Below are 19,942 nucleotides of genomic sequence, written 5' to 3'. Positions count from 1 at the left end.
CAGGTGGCCTCCAGTGGCCCAGGCCCGGCCCGGCCACTCTCCCTTCTCTTACCTTAACAAACTGAAGGTCAGAAAGGGCTCGCACTGAGTAGTCGGGGATGTAGACTTGCAGGAAAGAGGAGTTGAGCTGATTGTTGCTGCTCCCCAGGGTCGGCGTTATCGCATCAATCCGGTCACTTCGGCTGAGAGAGTCTGAGTGATTCAAGCCACATGGGCGAGGAGGCGACTTGTTTTCACCTGAAAAAAGAGGGGAAAAAACCCATAGCCTTTTAAGTGAGGTAGGTGAAACCAACAAGGTCAGCTCTAAAAAGTAGCAACTAATAGACCAGCTCAATCAACTCCTACCAGACGCCGCAGCCATAGCGCTCACCACCGAGTGCCCTCCTACAACGCGCTTCCGATCCCCTAGCAGCAGCCTGGCCCCGTCCCTGTGCGCGCACAGTCCTTCCCGGGGCTCTGACCGCGAAGACCCTGCAGCTCCACGCCTGTGTCAGGAGCGACCCTGAGCGCTGCGAACCCACAGGCTGTGTGCCGACGAGGCCCAAGACACACAAGCTCCTGGCTGCAAATCACGGGCCACGGGAAGGCAGCACATCGTTAGTTTGCCAGAAGCCAAAGCCAAGGACTCTTGAGAATGTTTGTAAATCACTGTGTTCACAGGGGATCAAAAACAGTTCTGTCTGCTCCTACTCCCCAACCAAACCTGTCATCCTAGTCTCGGACCCCAGTGAAATCCCCGTCAAGCAGTCCAAGGATGTCACAGGGACACTAGAGACACCAAACCCTTAAAAGATTTAAGGAATCATAGGTGCTGTGGGATTCTTCGATAACGTGGACATTACTCATTCATGAAAGCACAGTGAAAGGAAATTCAGTGAGTCTAAGTGTTGTTGTTCTTAAAGGCAAGTTGACTGTAGCTTCTAATATAAATTGTTAAAAAAGAACCAATCTACACTCCCCTTGTCAAAGCATCCTCCATTTTTGCTTCTCCAATCAAATCCATTCCACAAATACTAAGTGGGTGTTCACACTGGACAGGTCCTGAGCTGCATAATGTCACAGGATTGGAGGGACCGATTCTCCCACATTTGCAGCGTGTCCTTGACAGACACTCCCACCGAGGAGCTGGCCCTCGGCTGGACCTTCAACTATTAGAAAGTCTGTCATCATACCATCAAAATCTACCTCCTCAGACGCGAGGGGCAGCCTCTCCCTCCGTGCTGTAGAGATTCCCCCGTCAACCCTCCACTTGAAAGAGCCCTTAAAAGTTTGAACATAGTTATGTTCCCCTTAAGCCTCTTCCTGTCCAGGCTGAATACTTGGATGTGTTTCACGACCCCTCAACCCCATCCTGACCACCCGCTGAGATTCCACTCAGTCAACATCCCTTTTAAAACAGGACAACCACAGGGGTTCCCGGTTGAGCATCTGACTTCAGCTCAGGTCATGATCTCACGGTTCAAGCCCCACATCAGGCTCTGCGTTGAGAGCTCAAAGTCTGTGTCTCCCTCTCTCTCTGCCCCTCCCCTGCCCATGCTTTCTCAGAAGAACATTAAAAAAAAGTTTTTAAAAATTGGACTGCCACAACAAAACAGGGTAAGTACTCAATGAATCTCAAATGGCAAGTTCACCTTCTCCTCAATTGTCACAGCATGACTTTCCCTACAGTTTTCTTGTCAGAGCCAACTTTCCGTTGTTAGTCAAAACTACACTGGGAGTGGCCGCTCCTCTGGTTGCTTCTACTCATCTTCTGAGAGAATAAGGCAAATGAATAATTTATCAGATGTTTTCTATTTAGCAGAAGGGATGACCCAACTTTGCTAAGCCTCCAATTCTCTATCGATATGTAAAAGGGAGGTAATAATAGTCCCCACCTCCTAAAGTCTGATGGGGATTCAAAATGAAATAATAGGGGCACCTGGGTGGCTCAGTCAGTTAAGCGTCCGACTTCAGCTTCATGATTGTGAGTTCGAGCCCCACATCGGGCTCTCTGCTGTTGGCACAGAGCCAGGTTCGGATCCTATGTCTCTTCCTCTCTCTGCCCCTCCTCCCTCCCCCACACTCTATCTCAAAAATAAATAAGCATTTAAAAAAAATGAGGTAATATATAAAGTGCTTAGCACAGCATCAGACACCTAACAAATACCCGATCCATAAGCCTAGTTAACATTGTTGAATTTCCCGTTTGCTTCCCAGACCCCTCTATGAGGCACCGACCCTGAGGACCAAGCCTCTTCATACTTGTGAGCATCACCCAGGCTGACAGATCCAACCGTTCTTTGAAACAAGGGAGCCCACTGCATCCTTAGGCTCTAGCCCCACAAAACCATCGCTCTAGATAGCGTTTGCTTTTGTGTGTTACAATTTAAGATGCAAAACTCAAAACATTTAAAGGGCACTTTGCTTATTGACCAGACTGCATCGGCAGGTAGGTGTCGGGGGCTTGCCTAGTACTTCTGAGTCTCCTTTTCTCCTGAGGAGGATTGCAGGACAAACTCTGGTTTCCCCAAGGTCTACATTTCTAGGCAGTTTCCTCTCAACCCACCAACTGTTTTTGTGAGATGAACCCCCTCCTCCGCAGGAACCCACTGCCCAGCGTCCTGGCCACGGTCTGGAGAAGCAGACCCCGTTTTCTGGGGCCTCGTCTGTGGCAGCTTGGCCAGGACCCAGTGCGACTGGTCTGTCATCAACAGGCAGTGAAAGATGAATATTCACACCAAGGCGGATCAAGACTAAGAGGCGACTCCCCAGTTCAGGTCATGTTTTGTTGCCAAATTTATGTGCTATTTTTTTTAATAATAACTACGATAAACCTTTTGATCTAATTCCCCTATGCCTTCTCAGATTTTTTTTTTTTTTTTGCTTTTTATTCATCTTGCCTAGGAATTCTTATGAGTCAGCTAGAAAGATACAATCAAGTTAACAGTCCCAGCCCCTTCCCTTGGAACCACAAAGCACCTTTTGGAATAGGCTGGAAATCACTGATTTAGGTAGCATATTATTGTAATGCGAGCATCCTGAAGGCTTGGTCCCACAAAATGGATTTATTTTTATTACTGGATCAGACAGAGCGGACCCGGCTATGAAATCAAGTTCTATAGGAAAAGTAACATACAAATGACTGTCATGAGCTTCATCCAAGAGTTACTCTAGTTCGGCATCTGTGACATTTTAAAGAGGTGGCACATGTGAGCAAGTGAGATGGGGGGAGACCACCAACATGTATACATATGTCCGGACACACACTCATGTGCATATCTATGCATGTGTGCATATGTATGATCTGCAGCCTCATTTGACTCAAACAGCTCGTTTCCCCCAAACACCCCAAACTTTTTCAGACCACAGCCTTGAAGGAACATTAGTTTCTTTCTAGGACAAGTATTGCCTCCCTTACTAAATATCAGCATTTGAGAGTTTTGCTCAAACTGGATTATGGATCTCAAATTTCATCAGATTTTTAAACATAAGCTGTGTGGAACAAACACAAAATAAATACAGAAAACCTGTACTACCACCAAAAGCTCAACAATTTTAATTAAAGAAAGATTAAACCTTTGTTTCCCTCCCCCCCGCCTTTTTTTTTTTTTTTTTTTTTTTTTTAGCCGCAGGACGTGGTAGCCAGGTGTGACCAAACTCTCCTGCAGGGCAGTGACCAGCGGCTGGTGGGGACCAGCACTCATTTCAGAAGAGAGAGAGGGAAACAGGAGGAGTGGGGCCACCTGCCTGACCGGGGGAGGCAGGGGTTGGTGGAGATGCACGTTCCCTGTTCACACGGATGTCGCAGAAAGGACCAAAGGAACAGAACCAAGAACGCCGGGGCCTCTGCAGATAGGGCACGTCTTTGTGCAAACTCCACAGACCGTGCCTTTGCTGAGGTCAAGGACCCAAAGCAGCCCCCCTGTACCGCCCTGAAAACCCCAGGTCGGCAGTGTGGGCGGGCCAGGCAGGGTGCGGTGAGGACCTGGCTCACGGTCACTCTCACTTTCTGTGGGGTCAGCACTGCTCAGGCCTACGGATTCCCCGCCTGGGTCCCGAAGGCTTCGCACGGCTGTAGGCTTACACTTCCCTGCACAGCTCACTACTGCGTCTACAAGTGTGGAGTCTGAGACCACCAGGAAAAACTGCAAACAGCCTGGACCAAATAAAGGGAGCAGATCTAGGCTTTTGTGGGGTCAGGGGAGGCAACCGGAAGAAGTATGAAAAGGAAACATGCAGAGTTACCTGGAGAACCTGCTGCTAACAACTCTGTTCTGCTGACAACAAAGGTACGAGACAGGGACAGAGGAACTGAAAAATGGAGAAAAACAGGGTGAGACCATGTCAAAAGGCAAGAAAGGCGAACTCTGCACTCAGGACAGGAGCGACACCTGCTCTACTAATATCAGCACTCCATTCTAGAAGTCAAAGGCCTATAAGATGTTATGTAAATAAATAAATAAAAAGGGCACATGCTGCTTTCCAGGAAGACGAATAGGGAAGCAGAAATCAGAAGAAATCCTATTCAACTGCTTCTTTACTAACCTAGAAATCTCTTAAGCCACTAATGCCATATTGGGATTTAGAGCTCAAAGCATGCTCTTCTTAAGGGTGTAAATCACAACCAGCCACACAGAAAGGGGGGCTCAATTACTCACCTGCCCCAAGAGCAGGACCCAAGCCACCCACATCGGCACAGCCACAGTGTCCCTGTCTGTGGCAAGCAATTAGTTAATTAATTCACTGATATCTTTAATTAGCCTGGTTGTAATTGTGACCTGATATGTTGAATTGCTTTCGAATACTTTGCAATTTCCAAGTATTAGAAGAAAGTAAATAACGACCGTTATACACAGGTCTCCTAGGAATGGCAGACCAAGGGCAGCCTCGGCACTGCCTACTCAGAGAGCTACAGGTCCATCTGATTCAAAAGTCCAATCAGCAATGCCCTACCTGGCAGGAGTCCTATTTTCTGGGCAGGGCTTTTTGTTTCTGTTTCTGCTTTTAAATTGAAGTATAATTAACATGCAAATGGACAGGCTGTTATAACTGACCATGGTAGGGTTTTTCTAGGCAATCAACATTAATCAATAGAATTATTATCTTGAGATTATTGCACTAATTGTATCTAACAATGAAATGCACAAAATCCCAAATCCTACTTGTCAAGTCAAATACTGGGCTTTGTAATAAGATGCGATTAATGAGATCCCCTTCCTTCCCGGCATTTCCAGACGAGGCGAGCCTCCTACAGCCCCACAGGCTTTCTTTAGAGGAGGTCTGCTCTTCGATTCCTTTTCTGAATGGGATTTGCCCGTAAGTGGATCCACAGTTCAGTGTAAACTGGGCTCATATTTAGGTTTCAAGAACCAGTAATCAGTAAGATTGTACATGCCCTCTTCTAATTTTCTTTTCAGGACAACCTTCTAAATCTGACTCTGCTAACCTGGGACTAATTTGAGGTCGGTGGTCAAACAGTCACGAGCCTGACACCTGTCACACCCGACATTCCCTCTGTGCTTTCAAGCTTACAAGGCGCTCGTGCGGATAAGTATCATCACATTCTATTCTTCTAAAAAATCATGCGAGTAGCCTTATTAAGTCCTTTTAATAAGGAGGAAGCCAGAGCTGTCCTCAAGGGCAGGCAGCCACACATGATAAAACTGCAGCTGTGACCCAGGTCTTCGTGCCCACTTAGGAATCTCCTTGCCTCCCCACAGCAGTGAGAACAGAAGATCACCTTCAAGTTTACAGCGGACACAACTGAGTGAAATCAGACAGGCCCACATTCACACTGGTGTCAGTCAACAGCTGCCAGTGGGGAGACTGGCTGACCTGGCTGGAAACCCCATGGCAGGGCAGGCCGAGTGGGTTCAGAGAATTCCTAATATTTCCCTGGCTTCCACGCTGTAATGACTTCTTTGCGGGCGCACTGTGTGGCGCGGCAGATGAAGACTAATGTCACCCTAACAGGTCTGTCTGGAGGTATATCCCTACCTTTTTGAGACTGGTTTTCAGAAGTGACCCGGGTTGATTTAGGATGGGCTAGTTTTAAATATGAGGTTTCTACATTTCCTAGCACAGCCCGTCACTTGGTAGTTTGGCCACAAGGTGGCACTCCAGCACCTGCACTTACCTGTCTGTTTCCAGCCAGCGGCAGGCAGCAAGCACAGGCACGCTTGCAAAGCAAGCAAGCAGTGCAGAGGGACCATCAGGTCCCGACCCAGAGGGATCTGAGTCCATGTTCCGACTAGGATGGACTCGGCTTGCTGGCGGCTTGTGCTGCGAGCACTGAGTTCACACCCTACGGCATACCCATTAGCTGGCTGCCTCAACTGACCAGCTGGCTAGGTAAGAGCTGGCTGTAGGCAATAAATACACATTCACAACCTAGGGAAAATGCAAATTTAAAACCCTCCAGCGCGGTTAACATTTAATATGTAGTGGTGGATTTGGGGCAACCAAAACCCTCCTCATCCAGGCGGAAGCTTGAACAGTGGCAGCCACCAGGGCAAACTGTGAGGCAGGAGCTACTCAGGCTGAGGAGGCCGTGGCCGTGAGCCCGCACTTCCGCTCCTCCACACACACGCTCACAGACACACAATCCACGGTGGCCCCAAACAGGACACCACCCCCGCGTCCGGCAGCCAGGAAACAGATACACCGCTGTATACTCACGCGGTGGGGCCCTGCAGGGCAATGAGAAGAAATAAGGTGCGGGCATGCACAGCAATGAGGACGAATGGGACACGGATGACACCGTGGGCGAGAGAAGCCAAGCTCAATAGGACACATACTGCGTAAGTCCATGTACGTCAAGTCCAAAAGCAGGCAGAACTAGGCTGTGCTTAGAAGAAGTCAAGGCAGTGGCCTGAGGAAGGGTGACTTAGAGGGAGTGCGGTGGCCTGCCTGCCTCCTGTTGACACAGGACAGGTCAGCCTGTGAAGATTCACTGGGGCATGGACTTAGGACCTGTGCGTGGCGTTTTTGGGTTTATATGCTCTATTTCAATAAAAAGGGCAAAGGTGAGAGGAGATGGCCATGGTGTCCCTAAAACACAGCCCTGCCCCGAGAGGCTGAGCAGGACACTCACCTGGAGAGGCCGTGAGGGCCATCACACCGTAGTAGGAGAAAGCACTGGCTTCAAACTTCATCCCTTCTTTCCCGGCTTCTACTTCCACCTTCCCCTGTGAGAAGAAAAGAGGAGTGTTCTCAGTCCAGTTCCACGCATCTGTCTGCAAACTTTTTGCAAGATTTGTTCTTCCTCGGATTTCCACATAAACTCCTTTCCCAACCATCCCCGGGGGAGTAAAGCCTCGGATGATCTTTCCCACTCAGTAAAGAGGGTTAATCCATCTTAAATAGGAAAACTGGATTTGGTTGGAGATGCAGAGAAGACAGAATGATGTTGGACTTCCATGAATCCACTTAGCATTTCCCCGGCATCCTCAGCTCGCGCCTGCATTCGCCAGGCGCCTGCCCAGTAATAAAAAGATGGTGCCCTCGCCGCATCCGTGGAACAAACACTGGGAAGACACAGTCTTCCAGGAGCGGTATCACGGTCAAGGGTTAACATGGCTCGTAGCCACGGATGGAGCAGAGAACACCACCAGCTCCAGGGGCAGAACTCACTCTGGTCTTGCCAGCCCAGCTTCTGCAGGCCAACCCGGGGTCGTCCAGACCCCCCACCCCCGCGCCAGGCCCTGCAACACCTTGGCACTCCCTCCTCACGGTCTTGGAAAAGTTCTAAAGTTTTCCTTTGCTTCCTTTCCTCTAACTTGTTAGTCTACAGCTTCACTCACCAGTTCCTCTGGGACACACTGAGGCTGCCTGGTACATCCTGGTAGCTTTAGGCTCCACCACGATCCCCTCACTGGCGGGGCTCAACATGTGTCCGCGACACCCCAGTGAGGGAAGGCACTTGTGGATTTCCAAGCCAGGGGTCACAATGGCTCCTGTCCATGGTGCCTATAAATGCCTCTCCAGTGAGAGGGCCACGTCTACGGTGCATCTTTGTGACAGGTCAATAAACATTATGGCACCACTTAATCGGAGGGCAACTGTGCTAACAAGTCAGCGCTTTAACTCACTTAATGCTTGTAACTCCATGAAGCAGACACAACGACCCCCTCTTACAAATCAGGAGAGAGGGGCTCAGAAAGAGTCAGTAACTGAAGAACAAGCTCTCGACTGACATGCTACACTGTGTTATCCACTAACACAAACTATTATTTTGATCGCTCCTTATTATTATGTACTAAATTCCCAACTACAAAAAACTTTCCTCAAATCAGTTCTTCAGAAAACTATTTATTGTCTCTCCTTGAGTTCTTCACTCAAAATAGTGGTTTTATCAAGCCCCAGCCAACTCTCTGCTCTAAGAGAGGAACTGAAAACTCCGCCCATAAAATACAATCGACCAGCAAACAGGTGCTGGGAGCCCGGACCATGCAGGGCCCTGGAGATGCCCTGGGGCCCTGCGAGAAAACCCCTCTTGCCCCCCCACCCCCACATTTCCAGTGCAGGATACAGAGGGGGAGCAAAGAAAATCGATGGCACAAGGCAGTCAACAAAAATTCTCCACAAGAAAAAGTAAGAATATAAGGAATTCAGAGAGAAAAAATTACTTCTTGCTCTCATACAAGACAAATTTTGTACAGGAAGGAAAATCTAAGGAGGATTTGAGCCAGGAGAAGAGAGGGTAGGTTGAAGGTGGGAGACAGAAGCCCACCAAGCTCACTGGGTTTGCAGGGGAGAATGGGGGAGAGGGGGCAGAAAAGCAGTCTGGAGGGCAGGTTACACTGCAGAGCCCCTCAGACACGCTGGACTAAGAAGGCGGGCTCTCAAGCACAGGGGCTTGGCTTCAGCAAGACCAAGTCTAGGTGCATGCTGGGCTGCGAACCACAGGACTGGACAGGAAAAGCCTTATAGCAGAGGAGCTACAATTAAGGGATAGACACAGTTTGGAGAAAGCTGGAGGGACAAAGAAGGGTAAGGGGGGGAGGGGGAGTCACTAATCATGACTGAAATTTTGGCCAAGTGACCGGAAGAATGGGCTCCATGAGCACAGATAGGTAAGTGGGGAAGGGGTTGCGTCAGTGCTGGGGACAGTGAAGACAGGACGCCCTCCCTTCCACAAAGCGGCCTTGGGGAAAGAGTCCATCAAAAAAGGCTGAAGAGGAAGAAGAAATGTTAGGAGGAAGGTCAGAACTGGAGATGGAGATTAGGGAGGCGGGAGGGAGGGAGCTCAGCAGAGAGGGAGAGGAGGTGATAGCTAAGTTGGCATCTTGAAAGAGCAGGTTCGAGGAGAGTGAAGGACTTCAGAGGCAGGGACCCAGTTTTACGGGACGTGCCTGATCGGATGGGTCTTCTCAATTAATTCTCAATTACTTATCCCTTTCTCCCTGGGCTAATGCTGGGTCTTGTATCAGATGGGTAATGTATGTATGTATGTATGTATGTGCTACTTGAAAACATCTGTCTCTATTAGTTGGAAGCTTACCGGTGCTGGCAGGACCATCTTGTAAGCCAAAGTTTTTTTTAATTAAAAATTTTTTAACGTTTTTATTCATTTTTTGAGAGACAGAGCATGAGCTGGGGAGGAGCAAAGAGGGAGGGAGAAACAATCCGAAGCAGGCTCTGAGCTGTCAGCACAGTGCTCTACGCGGGGCTTGAACCAAGAATGCAAGATCATGACCTGCGCCGAAGTCGGTTGCCCAACCGACTAGGACACCCGGGTGCCCTGCGTAAGCCAAATGTCTCTGCAGAAAATCCAGAGGAAGAATCTAATACAACAGCGCCTACTCATGACTTCCATCTTTATGGATCCAGCTGACCTGGACCATTTGTCTCACAAGCTCCAAGGCCCTGGGAATTCTGCGTCCCTGCATATGGGTGTCCGCTTGCAATTCTTTTTAATCACTGTCAGAACCGGCGGGCTAATAGCCATTGCCCCCAAGCCTGTAAATACCAGTACTGGGTCTGCTTCTAGCAAGGGAGCCACACTCGGGGAGCTCCGCCAAGTAAGCTCAAAGGCGGTGAATCCCAGCCCTTGCTGTGCTCTAAAAACACCTGGGGATTTAAAAAACAAACAAAAAATCGGACGTCTGGCTCCCACTCCCAGGCATCCTGATTTAACTCGTATGGGTGCAACCTGGGCATTAGGATCTTGAATAAAGCTCTCCGGGGGATTTCAGCCTGCTTTGGGGAATCACTGCTACAAGGGTGTGCGTGAACAACGGCCCCAGCTCGAGCCCCGTGTACCCTGGCCTCTCAGGAACACCCCCCCATCGTCACAGTGGCTGTTCAGTCCACGAATTAAACACCCGCACCCAAGACTCAAAGCTGAGGATCAAGTGCGTCTCTTCTCTGTCCACGAGGACCGGCCTGCGGGTGAGAGGGGGTCAGTCATCTTCCTCTGCAGCCCCCAGCCGGGGACACCTGGTCAGTGCTTCCTGGGGTCTGGATTCCCACCGCTAGTAAAACACGCCTCCAGCCCACAGTTTTATTTCACACAGATTTTTTAACCACACAGCGTCTACTCTAACCATCACTTCACGTAAGAACAGCCATTTAAACCCCCCAAATGGAGTTAATATATAACTGCAGAATAACAGACAGGTCTTTACACTGAATACATGTAATTTTGTGAAGAACTTGCTGCAGCTGTCTTTATTTTTTTTTCTCATTTTTTGTCTCAAACTGATGAAAAGTTTGTCAAGCATCAGCCTTAAGGAACCACTGCACCAGGCTAATCTTACTTCCTTGATAAAACTGCAATAAAGGATCCCCGGGGTTCTTTCGATTCAGACTTTATATGATTCTACAATTCCAATTTTAAAGAGTGCCCATCCCTGTATTGCTTGCTACAGAAGTGCAGCTTTTCTGGTGGGAAAGTTTTAGCAACATCCAGTAAACAGTGTTTACTCATGTATGTGTGTCAGTGGCTCCCAGAAGTGACCGTTTCCAAACAAACCTACCGGTATACAAAGTGGGGCCAGTCTCACGAGGAAACGGCTTGCCTGCCTCACAACCAGTCAGGTGTCCTTGGATAACGGCTTTTTCCATATAAGGAAGGGGCTACATATCGATTTTACTTTAAAAATTTTTTTAGTGTTTGTTATTGAGACAGCACAAATCGGGGAGGGGCAGGGAGAGAGGGAGAGACTCTGAAGCTGTCAGCACAGAGCCCGATGCGGGGCTCATACCCATGAACCATGAGATCATGATCTGAGCCCAAGTCAGATGGTTAACCAACTCAGCCACTCAGGCGCCCCTCAATTTCACTTTTGAAACATCCACAAATTTACTATATCATACACACACACACACACACACACACCCAAAAAAATCAGCACAGGCTCCCAAAGGGAGCTAGGACTTCATATTTAAACTGACAAGGGGGGTGGGGGGCGCCTCCTCAGTTGGTGGCGCCTCCTCAGTTGGTTGAGCCTCCAACTTTAGCTCAGGTCATGATCTCACGGTTTGTGAGTTCGAGCCTTGCATTGGGCTTACTGTTGTCAGCGCAGAGGATACTTCATATCCTCTGCCTCCCCCCACCCCCAATCATGCTCGCTCTGTCTCTGTCTCTCTGTTTGTCTCTCTGTCTCTGTCTCTCTCTCTCAAAAATGAATAAACATTTGTCAATAGGTAAGAGGAGGAAAGGCCTAACTGTCTCAAACACAGCTGGCTTCCCAAGCAATGTCACCATCACAGAATCCTGCCTTTCCTTGCAAGAAGGTTACCAGGTAACTCTCCTCAAAGTTTCTAAGCGAACAGAAACCACTCAAAGCAGACTGTGCTACACGTGGCCACAAGGTGGGAGCCTGCGCTATGCCAGCCAAGATCATGGTCAGCGGATGCCACGGACTCAGGGAGACCAGACCCTTCCTCAGACACCACGTACCGGGCCTCTCCTCAATATTCTGCTCACCTTCAACACCTTTGAGTTCAGTTCTTGTTTTTGTTGTTTTTTTTTAAATCACCATCACAAATTACACGGCGGAGCTTGATATCTGAAAGGAGATAACTGAATCCCAGGGAGGTGAACACCAGCTTGAGTTCACCGGCACCGCCCAGTAAGAGGGGAAGCAAACCCAGAGAGAGAGAGGTCTGTTCTGGCACTCCAGCATCCCCAGCAATTATTTTTCCATCTGGAGTCCAGAGATGTAGTGTCAGGACTGCAAGTTCCCTTCATGAATGCTTAATAAACATTAAAAAGAAAAGTTTTTGATGGTCAAAAATGAATTTCACATATTTTGGACCATCTGGTTGACTATCTCCTAACCAAATGCCACCACCCGATGTCAGCGCCCGTACCTTAGTGTTATTCACAGTCGCGTTATGAAGAGGATGGTGTCACTAGAACCATCATGGCTAAGCCTTGCTACTCAGTCAACTGGGAGCTTACTAGAAAACAGGTAGCACTTCAGCCCCCAACCTCGTCACACTAAATCCCCAAAGTGAGCCCTCTGCACGTGAAAGTGTGAGGAGCACTGAACTGGAGAGAAAGGGACAGAGAAGGACTAAACGTAAACAATCCGGTCACACCCAGTGGAGGCCCAATGACAGCACTGCATAGGCACAAACATTTGAAGGAATTGAACAAAGGGCTGAAGGGTCGGTCATCGCTGGTGCACGGAGACCCGAGTGTGCTGAAGGCACAAGTGCCTGCAGTGGGGCCCCTGCCTCAGTACCATGGCCAGGGGCACTTTCCGATCAGCCAGACAATGTTACGGATACATTTAGAACGTTAATTACAAGTTTGTTTTTGGTTTATAGGAGTTCTAACTCAAAGAGCGCAAAAGGAGCTTATACCTAGTTTCGTATTTACATCTATCTAAGTATCATTTGCTAAGAATAGGGTCAACTTGGGGCACCTGGGTGCCTCAGTGGGTTAAGCAAGCATCCAACTCCTGATCTCAGCTCTGGTCATGATCTCACAGTTCCTGAGTTCAAGCCCCACGTTGGGCTCTGTGCTGACAGCTCAGAACCTGGAGCCTGCTTCTGATTCTGTGTCTCCCTCTCTCTCTGCCCCTCCCTGATCACACTCGGTCTCTCTCTCTCTCTCTCAAAAATAAACATTAAAAAAAAAGAGAGAAAGAAATTCAGATTCAACAAAAGAAGTAAGTCCCCCTTCTACCCTTTCCCCAGTCCTCCAAGTCTCCTACTTAGAGGCGACCACCTATTACCAGACTCTTGAATAACCTTCCAGGGAGTTCATGTATATACAGACACACACACACACATAAGGACACACTATGCACTCTGTTTTGAGCCTTACATAATAAACCTTTGTAAGAGAATTGATCAGTATTTTAAAAATGCCTTAGTGCTCTTCAATTATGTATTTTTAAGTCTATTTAATTATGATCTATACAGGTGGTTCTATAAATTTCTACGTTTCTGAATTTAGAACTTACACATGACATAGCAAATGATCAATTTTATGTAAGTCACTAAAAACTTTTTTAAAAAGTCTATTTCCCTGGCTTTATATTTAATTTTCTCCAAATATCTGTTTATCTTATTCGTCAAGTTAAAATAATTTTTTCTTGGTAGACTTACTCTATGATGGGAGAAAATAATTTTCACCAAAACTATCTTAACCATTTCTACTTTTATGTATGTACTTTGTTATTTAAGGCCTGTAGAGCCAATAAACTTTTATTTCACTGCTTACTATGCATTTATCATGGTCCTTATTGATCCCAATACATTTTAGTTGAAAAATCTACTTTTTTATATAAAACTTGATGCTGTGCCTTTTCATACTTATGCAGTGGGAGGTATTTGGCTGGTAACTTAACCTGCTTTTAACTAAACCCACTTAAATGGTTTACTTTGAATAAACTTGATTTTATACTTCATTAGAATTTAAACTCAAATTGATGTGTTTCTATTTCTAATTACATTCCAAATATCATGACTTAATCAATGAGTTTTTTTCTAGTGTTCGCAGTAGAGGGCAGCTCACTGGCTCTGGGGCCAGGAACGGAAGGCAGAGACTGAAGCTTTCTTCTGATTTAACGCTCTTGAACACAGCAGAGCATGGTCAAGCACCTGGCAGGAATGCCCAGTGTTGGGTTAGAGACATTTTAGAGTGTGGGATGTACTCTGGAAAAGGTGGCAGCTATGCTAGATTGACAGGAATTATGGTGTTTCCTTTTGCTTTATCCTGGGTACGTCAGGTAACTGGCCAGCCTGCAGGAACATAATTTTCACTAAACCCCATAGTTTAAACACCTCTGTAAGTCCTCTTAATCCAGCACATACACTATTTATAAACCCCCATGACATCATCAGTTCAACAATTCAAAAAATTGTCACATTAATATTTAGCATGACATAGGTATTCAAATACAGGTACATATATACAAATTCCTTATAAAAATATCTCTAAAGATTTACTTGTAAATGAACAATGAGTATGAAGTCCCTCTTCCCTAAAATCTATTTTTAGATCCTTCTGCCAGAAAATGGCTTTCTTATACACCTAAAGAGCATTCCTGAATCACAACTTTATAAATGCTAACTATATAAAAATCAGCAAGTGGAAGCCACATAATTTCTACTATTATTCCTGAAATTCCGCATGTCAGTCTTCAAACAACCATCTTTAGTGTAATTCAAAGTTTCTCTAGGCTTGAGGAATAATCACACGTAGCTTTTATGAGAAACTCAACTGCGTTAGTCCCTCACTGCAGGAAAAAAATCCCTACAGTTCCCTCGTTTCCAGCATGTATGTCTCCAGAGAAAAATACACAATTCAGGGTTGAGTGAGACTAAAGTTACTAGATATATCAAGGTACTGAATTAGAAAACCTGCAAAGTTTCCAAGAAAGAATGTATGAAAGTGGCACGAAACCAGTTAATCCATGGATTTTCCTCCAGGTCCTTATTTCTGCATCTAGACATCAGGAGAGCAACCAAACATAAGAGCAGAACACAACACTCCGTAGTTTATGACAGCCAGACATCTGATAAGAGTTGTTTTTGAATAAAAAGAACCTCTTTAATTGTCCCTTAGATAATTGGGACCTTGCTGGACTCATGTAAATTGTAGGACCGACCAAATACTCATGATACTCTTACAATGATACCTCCAATTCATATCTAGGAAATAACCAAGAAACAGGAGACTGCCTAAGGGGCTAGGATTCTTGTGCTAACTCAATTCAGATTTCCTGTAAAAGTCATTCTTCAATAAAGAGGTACAAGAAGTCAATAAGATCAGCACCTCCCTCATTGTACTGTTCATCTTGGCTTCCATGCCAAGGACAGAGTTCTGTTAGGTGTAACTGTGATATAATAAGGAACTCCTGTCAACCTACGCACTAAGGCCCCTCTGGGAGTGTCCGGAATGGATGAACCTTCTCGCCTCCCATAGTGGGTTATGTTATCAGTGAGAAGGAATTAAGTTTCCACTGCCATGAGAGTGACTACCCCAACAGTTCCTCTGAAGAACAGCCTGGTTCGTTACCAGGAATAAGAACAATAATAAATGGATGATTTTGATGTTGTTCAGGGGAGAGAGTAAATTACCTCTAGAAAGCTATGTGAGACCAAGTCCTAATGAAGGGTGGAAAAAAGAAAAGATGATAAAAAGAGGACCCAAGGAATTCAGGACACGTAAATTCCAAATGCCCCGCACCAAAACTTGGAGGTATATGGTCCCACACCCTTCAAACAACACCAACCACTGAATTCACCATTCTTCACATGGAACGCCTCAGCAATCCTAAGTGCCCTTCAGTACTGGAAACTGAAGTCACTAAGGACATTGTTTTTGATTGAATCTACTTCACAGCTAGGAAAACAGGGGGATGAAAGCCTCCCCTGGATAAGGCTACCCCAGAAGTTAAGTATGTAAACCTGACCCCCGTTCACATACAGGAGAGCCTCCTGGGGACTGGAAGGGTGGGTAGTCAGTGAGATCAAACAACTAGTGAGTAATTCTTCTGACCTGCAAAATGAGAACGAAGTAGTCTACAGGTTTGTTTCGCTGGTAGAGGTAGTATTCTGGGGCTTTCTTGTTCTTCTCATCATACTTCAGTTCCTGGATGACATTGGGGTGCTTTAGCAGCCTTAGAAGGATCTTCTCTGACATCTGGGATGGGCTAAATGCTTCTACTTCTACAGATATAAACACAACTTGATATTACATTTCAAATGGATGGAAAAAAATTATACTAGTGATTAAGGTGTTTAGAATATGTAAGAATACTTGGAATCAAAGCAAAACAATACAGATTAATGACACTTCCGTTTGGTGATCCACCGGGGGCAGATTACCTGGGAGAAATTAGAAAATACCAAATCCGCATGTCTGTTTCTTTTGAATTTTTCCTTTTCAACTTGTCATTGGTTTGGTTCTTATAAAAATGACCCTAATTTCTGATACAAATCAAAGTCATCCAGAAGCAGGCTCCTGACTGCCAGGACACCCTTTGGACAGGCCACAATAGTCTGTCCAACAACGGCCAAAGGAAGAAGCAAAGGTCAGGAAGCATCTAGTGTGGGTTAGTACCAGGTGCACCGACGAAGTGCTTTCTCTCTCATTCTCCCGCTCCACTACCCTGAGAAAGGTCTGGGAACAAAGGAAGGCAGAGATTCCGAAAAAAGGCAAGGCACGTGCACACATCAACATGCACTCCAACTTGCTAACTAAACAGAATAGAGGGAAAAAGTAGTGTTGATCTGTACTTACAGAGGTATCAAATTTTGTTTCAGATAACAAAACTCACAATTACGGACTTAGGCTGGCTCTACTGAGCCTGGACATCTCGGTATCTCAGACGCAGAGGAGGAGAACATTTCGTTTTAAATCATGGTCTTTACACGATGAACAACATTACCAGGATTAGAAAAAGAGTAAGTGAAAGACACTGCTTCCGTGTTTAAAATTTTTTGAATTAGGTGAAACATAGATCTTGTATCAGCCTCTGTGACTTTTTGCTCATAAAATAAGGTAGTACATTGTAGAAATTTTGGAAAATACATTAAAAGATAAAGAGGAAAATAAAGCGATCTAGGATCCAACCACTCAAGCGCTCTGAGCAATTGGTAAGCATTTTTTTCCAGAACCTTCCCTAGGCCTGTGCCCGTGTATGTGTATTTGTATGTGTTGTGTGTGCACACGTAAAAACACAATGATAACCTTTATAGTTTTGTACTTTTTTTTCCTCACTTCACATTAAATTAGGAGTATTCACCCAGGTCATAGATATTATATGGTGAGCCTTTCTATGTATCTGAAAACATGATCTTAAAGGGCACATGACATTCCATCACGTGGCTGCTTGAGCCTTCTGTTCAAAATATTTTAAGTACGCTGCATGCAGCTCAAAGGCACTGGGTGCCCATCTTGGACACAGACGTCTTCTACAGGCCACTGGGTACTTTCAGATTTTCTCATGTATCCCCTGGCCAACAGAGCTCACCCTTCACCTAGAGAGCCATTTGGGGATGTGAGAAGGGTTAGTCAGTCTCTTAAGTCCATTCAACCTTGACCTTTCTGGAGCAGTCAAGTGCCGGCTGGATTGGTGGTTTTAACAATCATTCCACTTGCCTCCTGGAATGGGCCCAAGTTAATAGGACTTGAAGAGGCCATCAAGACATCCGTGTCAAAGCCCTGAGAATTTCTGATTCCATTAAAATCATAAAACGTGAAGATTTAATTCTGAAAATCTGTTTTTTCTTCTTTGCAAATCATAGCACCTGTGTTACCACTGAGGTCCACCTGTTCTTCCAAGGCAAGCTGAGGAGAGAATTAACTGTCCGACACACGCAACGAGCCAGTGTGTGGCTCCCACGCCAGCCTAGTCCACCAGCGGGGCTCTCCCCGGACCTAGCCGGAAGCGGACGACCTGGCCTACCGTTCACATGCAGTGTGGCACTAACATTCATCCTTACCTTTAAGACCAATTTTAAGTTACTGGTCCACCCCTGGTAAATGTCTCAGAGGGTTCATGCCGACACTGAACACAGGAGAGGAGAGAATTTAAAAAGAACAAAACAAAACAAAACAAACAAAACAAAACAAAACAACAAAACAAAAAACAAAACACAAAAGTGGCATTACTTATCACCCCATTTCCCAGTCTCCACCCCCAGCCCACCCCGTCAGCGGTGGGTGAGAAACACGCTCCAGGGTTTGTAGAGATTGCAAACTGTGATAAGCTGCACTTGCCTGTTGCTAGGAAACGGTGCATGGCCAAGAGAAGCTGTGGTGATATTTTAACCTTCATCTCGCTGTCTGTCTGCTTAAAGGCAGAAAAATCTTGCTTTCTTTCACGATGGGCCACTTTCTTTTTCGTTCTGTTATCAGCTGACAGAAGAACAAGAAAAGATAAAAGGAAACGCGTTCTATTAGATCGGGGCGCATTTTGAACGAAAACGACTATTTTGCAAAGGCTCCCACGGACAAACACCACACGGTACGAGGAGAGAGAATCCTCATCCAATCTGTGCGACACGGTTAGGACCCATTCTGAAGTAAGCAGCAACAGGCAGGCTGACTAGGAGCGATCGCGAACATTCTTATAAGTACACTCGCGAGCAGTCGTGGACACAACCCTCCCAGAACCCAGGTGACCACACGGCAGCAGTAGGCAGCTTGGAGTGCAAAAACGGTCTCCTGCTACTCCACGTCACCACGGGGCTGGAAAGAACAATCACTGTGCGACAGAGGACACACTGAAGTGTGGCCCTGCCTTTCGGAGGCTCCTGGCCTCTGCTGAAACAGGAAAAACAAACATGCAGACAAAACCTCTTAAGAAACAAATGAAGAACAACACTTTCATAGCACAACATGTTAATAATGATACGTTAGCTTCGTTTCTACCCCAGATCAGGAGATCCTCAAGGTCAAGCAAATACAAAGGTAATCAAGAAGGGAGGTCAGCGCCCTTCCCTTGTAAAGGGCTAGGTAGTCAGGTCAGGCTCTGTGGGCCACACAGCGTCTGTGTTGTAACAGCTCAGTCCTGCTGTTGAGCCAAAGCACCTCTATGTAAATTAATTACTGCTGCCATTGTGCCAATAAAACTATATTATGGACATGAAGTTTCAGCTTCATACTATTTTCACAAGTCACAAAGTAATTATACTTTTGATGTTTTCCAACAATTACCAAATGTAAAAAACAAAAAAAATCGTTCTCAGAGTGTGGCCTATACAAAAACTCATGGCAAGTACTTGTCTGCAAACCCCTAATCCAGAAGGTGTCTGATACAAAGGCTTTCTGCAAGTATTTTTCTTGACAAAGAAACAATCAAGAAAAAACTAGGTTAAAGTCAAGACCTCAATCACTTGCTCCTTTCCCAAGAATCCTGAACCTGTGCGTTACCATTTCATGCCGAGGGCCAAACAGACTAATGACCAAGTTTGTCCTGCTTTAGAAATGGCAATCCTAATAGCTCATTTTCTTTCATCTCTGATTCTTTTGAAAAATCAGACAGCACAGATCAATACCAAATTTCAATGTAAGTTTCTAATGGCAAATGCAGCCATCCTCCCTGATCACCCGTCTGCCTCAGGAATATTCCTAAAACCGCGCGCTCAGCAAGGCATCTCAGCAAGGCATGTTAGGCAACGCTTCTGCATGCAATTAGTCTAATCAAGGTTTAAAAGAAGTTAACTGAGGGGCATCTGGGTGGCGCAGTAGGTTAAGAGTTAGACTTTGGCTCAGGTCATGATCTCAAAGCTCATGAGTTCAAGTCCTGCCTCAGGCTCTATGCTGACGACTCAGAGCCTGGAGCCTGCTTTGGACTCTGTGTCTCCCTCTCTCTCTGCCCCACCCCTACTCACATTCTGTCTGTCAAAAATCAAATTAAAGAAAAAAATTTTAAATAAAAGAAGTGAAATGCAATGCAAATGTAAGAAGATCTCATACGTGTCTTAATTATCTTATGACAAGTACTACCCTTGAGGAAACAAAATAAATAGAGACACACTTGGTATTAAA

General features: G+C 46.1%; 1 protein-coding gene across 1 annotated transcript in view; it reads right to left on the bottom strand.

Annotated features, from left to right (window-relative positions):
- CNNM2 (cyclin and CBS domain divalent metal cation transport mediator 2) overlaps positions 1-19,942 on the bottom strand; it is a 136,430-nt gene that overhangs the window by 7,165 nt on the left and 109,323 nt on the right. The window contains exons 4-8 of the mRNA XM_029920303.1: positions 18,170-18,307; positions 15,944-16,113; positions 7,073-7,166; positions 4,225-4,290; positions 53-237 (exon numbers count right to left, since the gene is read on the bottom strand). Of these exons, the coding sequence (XP_029776163.1) occupies positions 53-237; positions 4,225-4,290; positions 7,073-7,166; positions 15,944-16,113; positions 18,170-18,307 (653 nt within the window). The remainder of the gene's footprint in view (positions 1-52; positions 238-4,224; positions 4,291-7,072; positions 7,167-15,943; positions 16,114-18,169; positions 18,308-19,942) is intronic.

This window comes from Suricata suricatta, chromosome 2 (genome assembly GCF_006229205.1).
Source record: "Suricata suricatta isolate VVHF042 chromosome 2, meerkat_22Aug2017_6uvM2_HiC, whole genome shotgun sequence".
NCBI classification, from domain to species: Eukaryota; Metazoa; Chordata; class Mammalia; order Carnivora; family Herpestidae; genus Suricata; species Suricata suricatta.
This window is presented reverse-complemented; position numbering and strand designations above follow the sequence as displayed.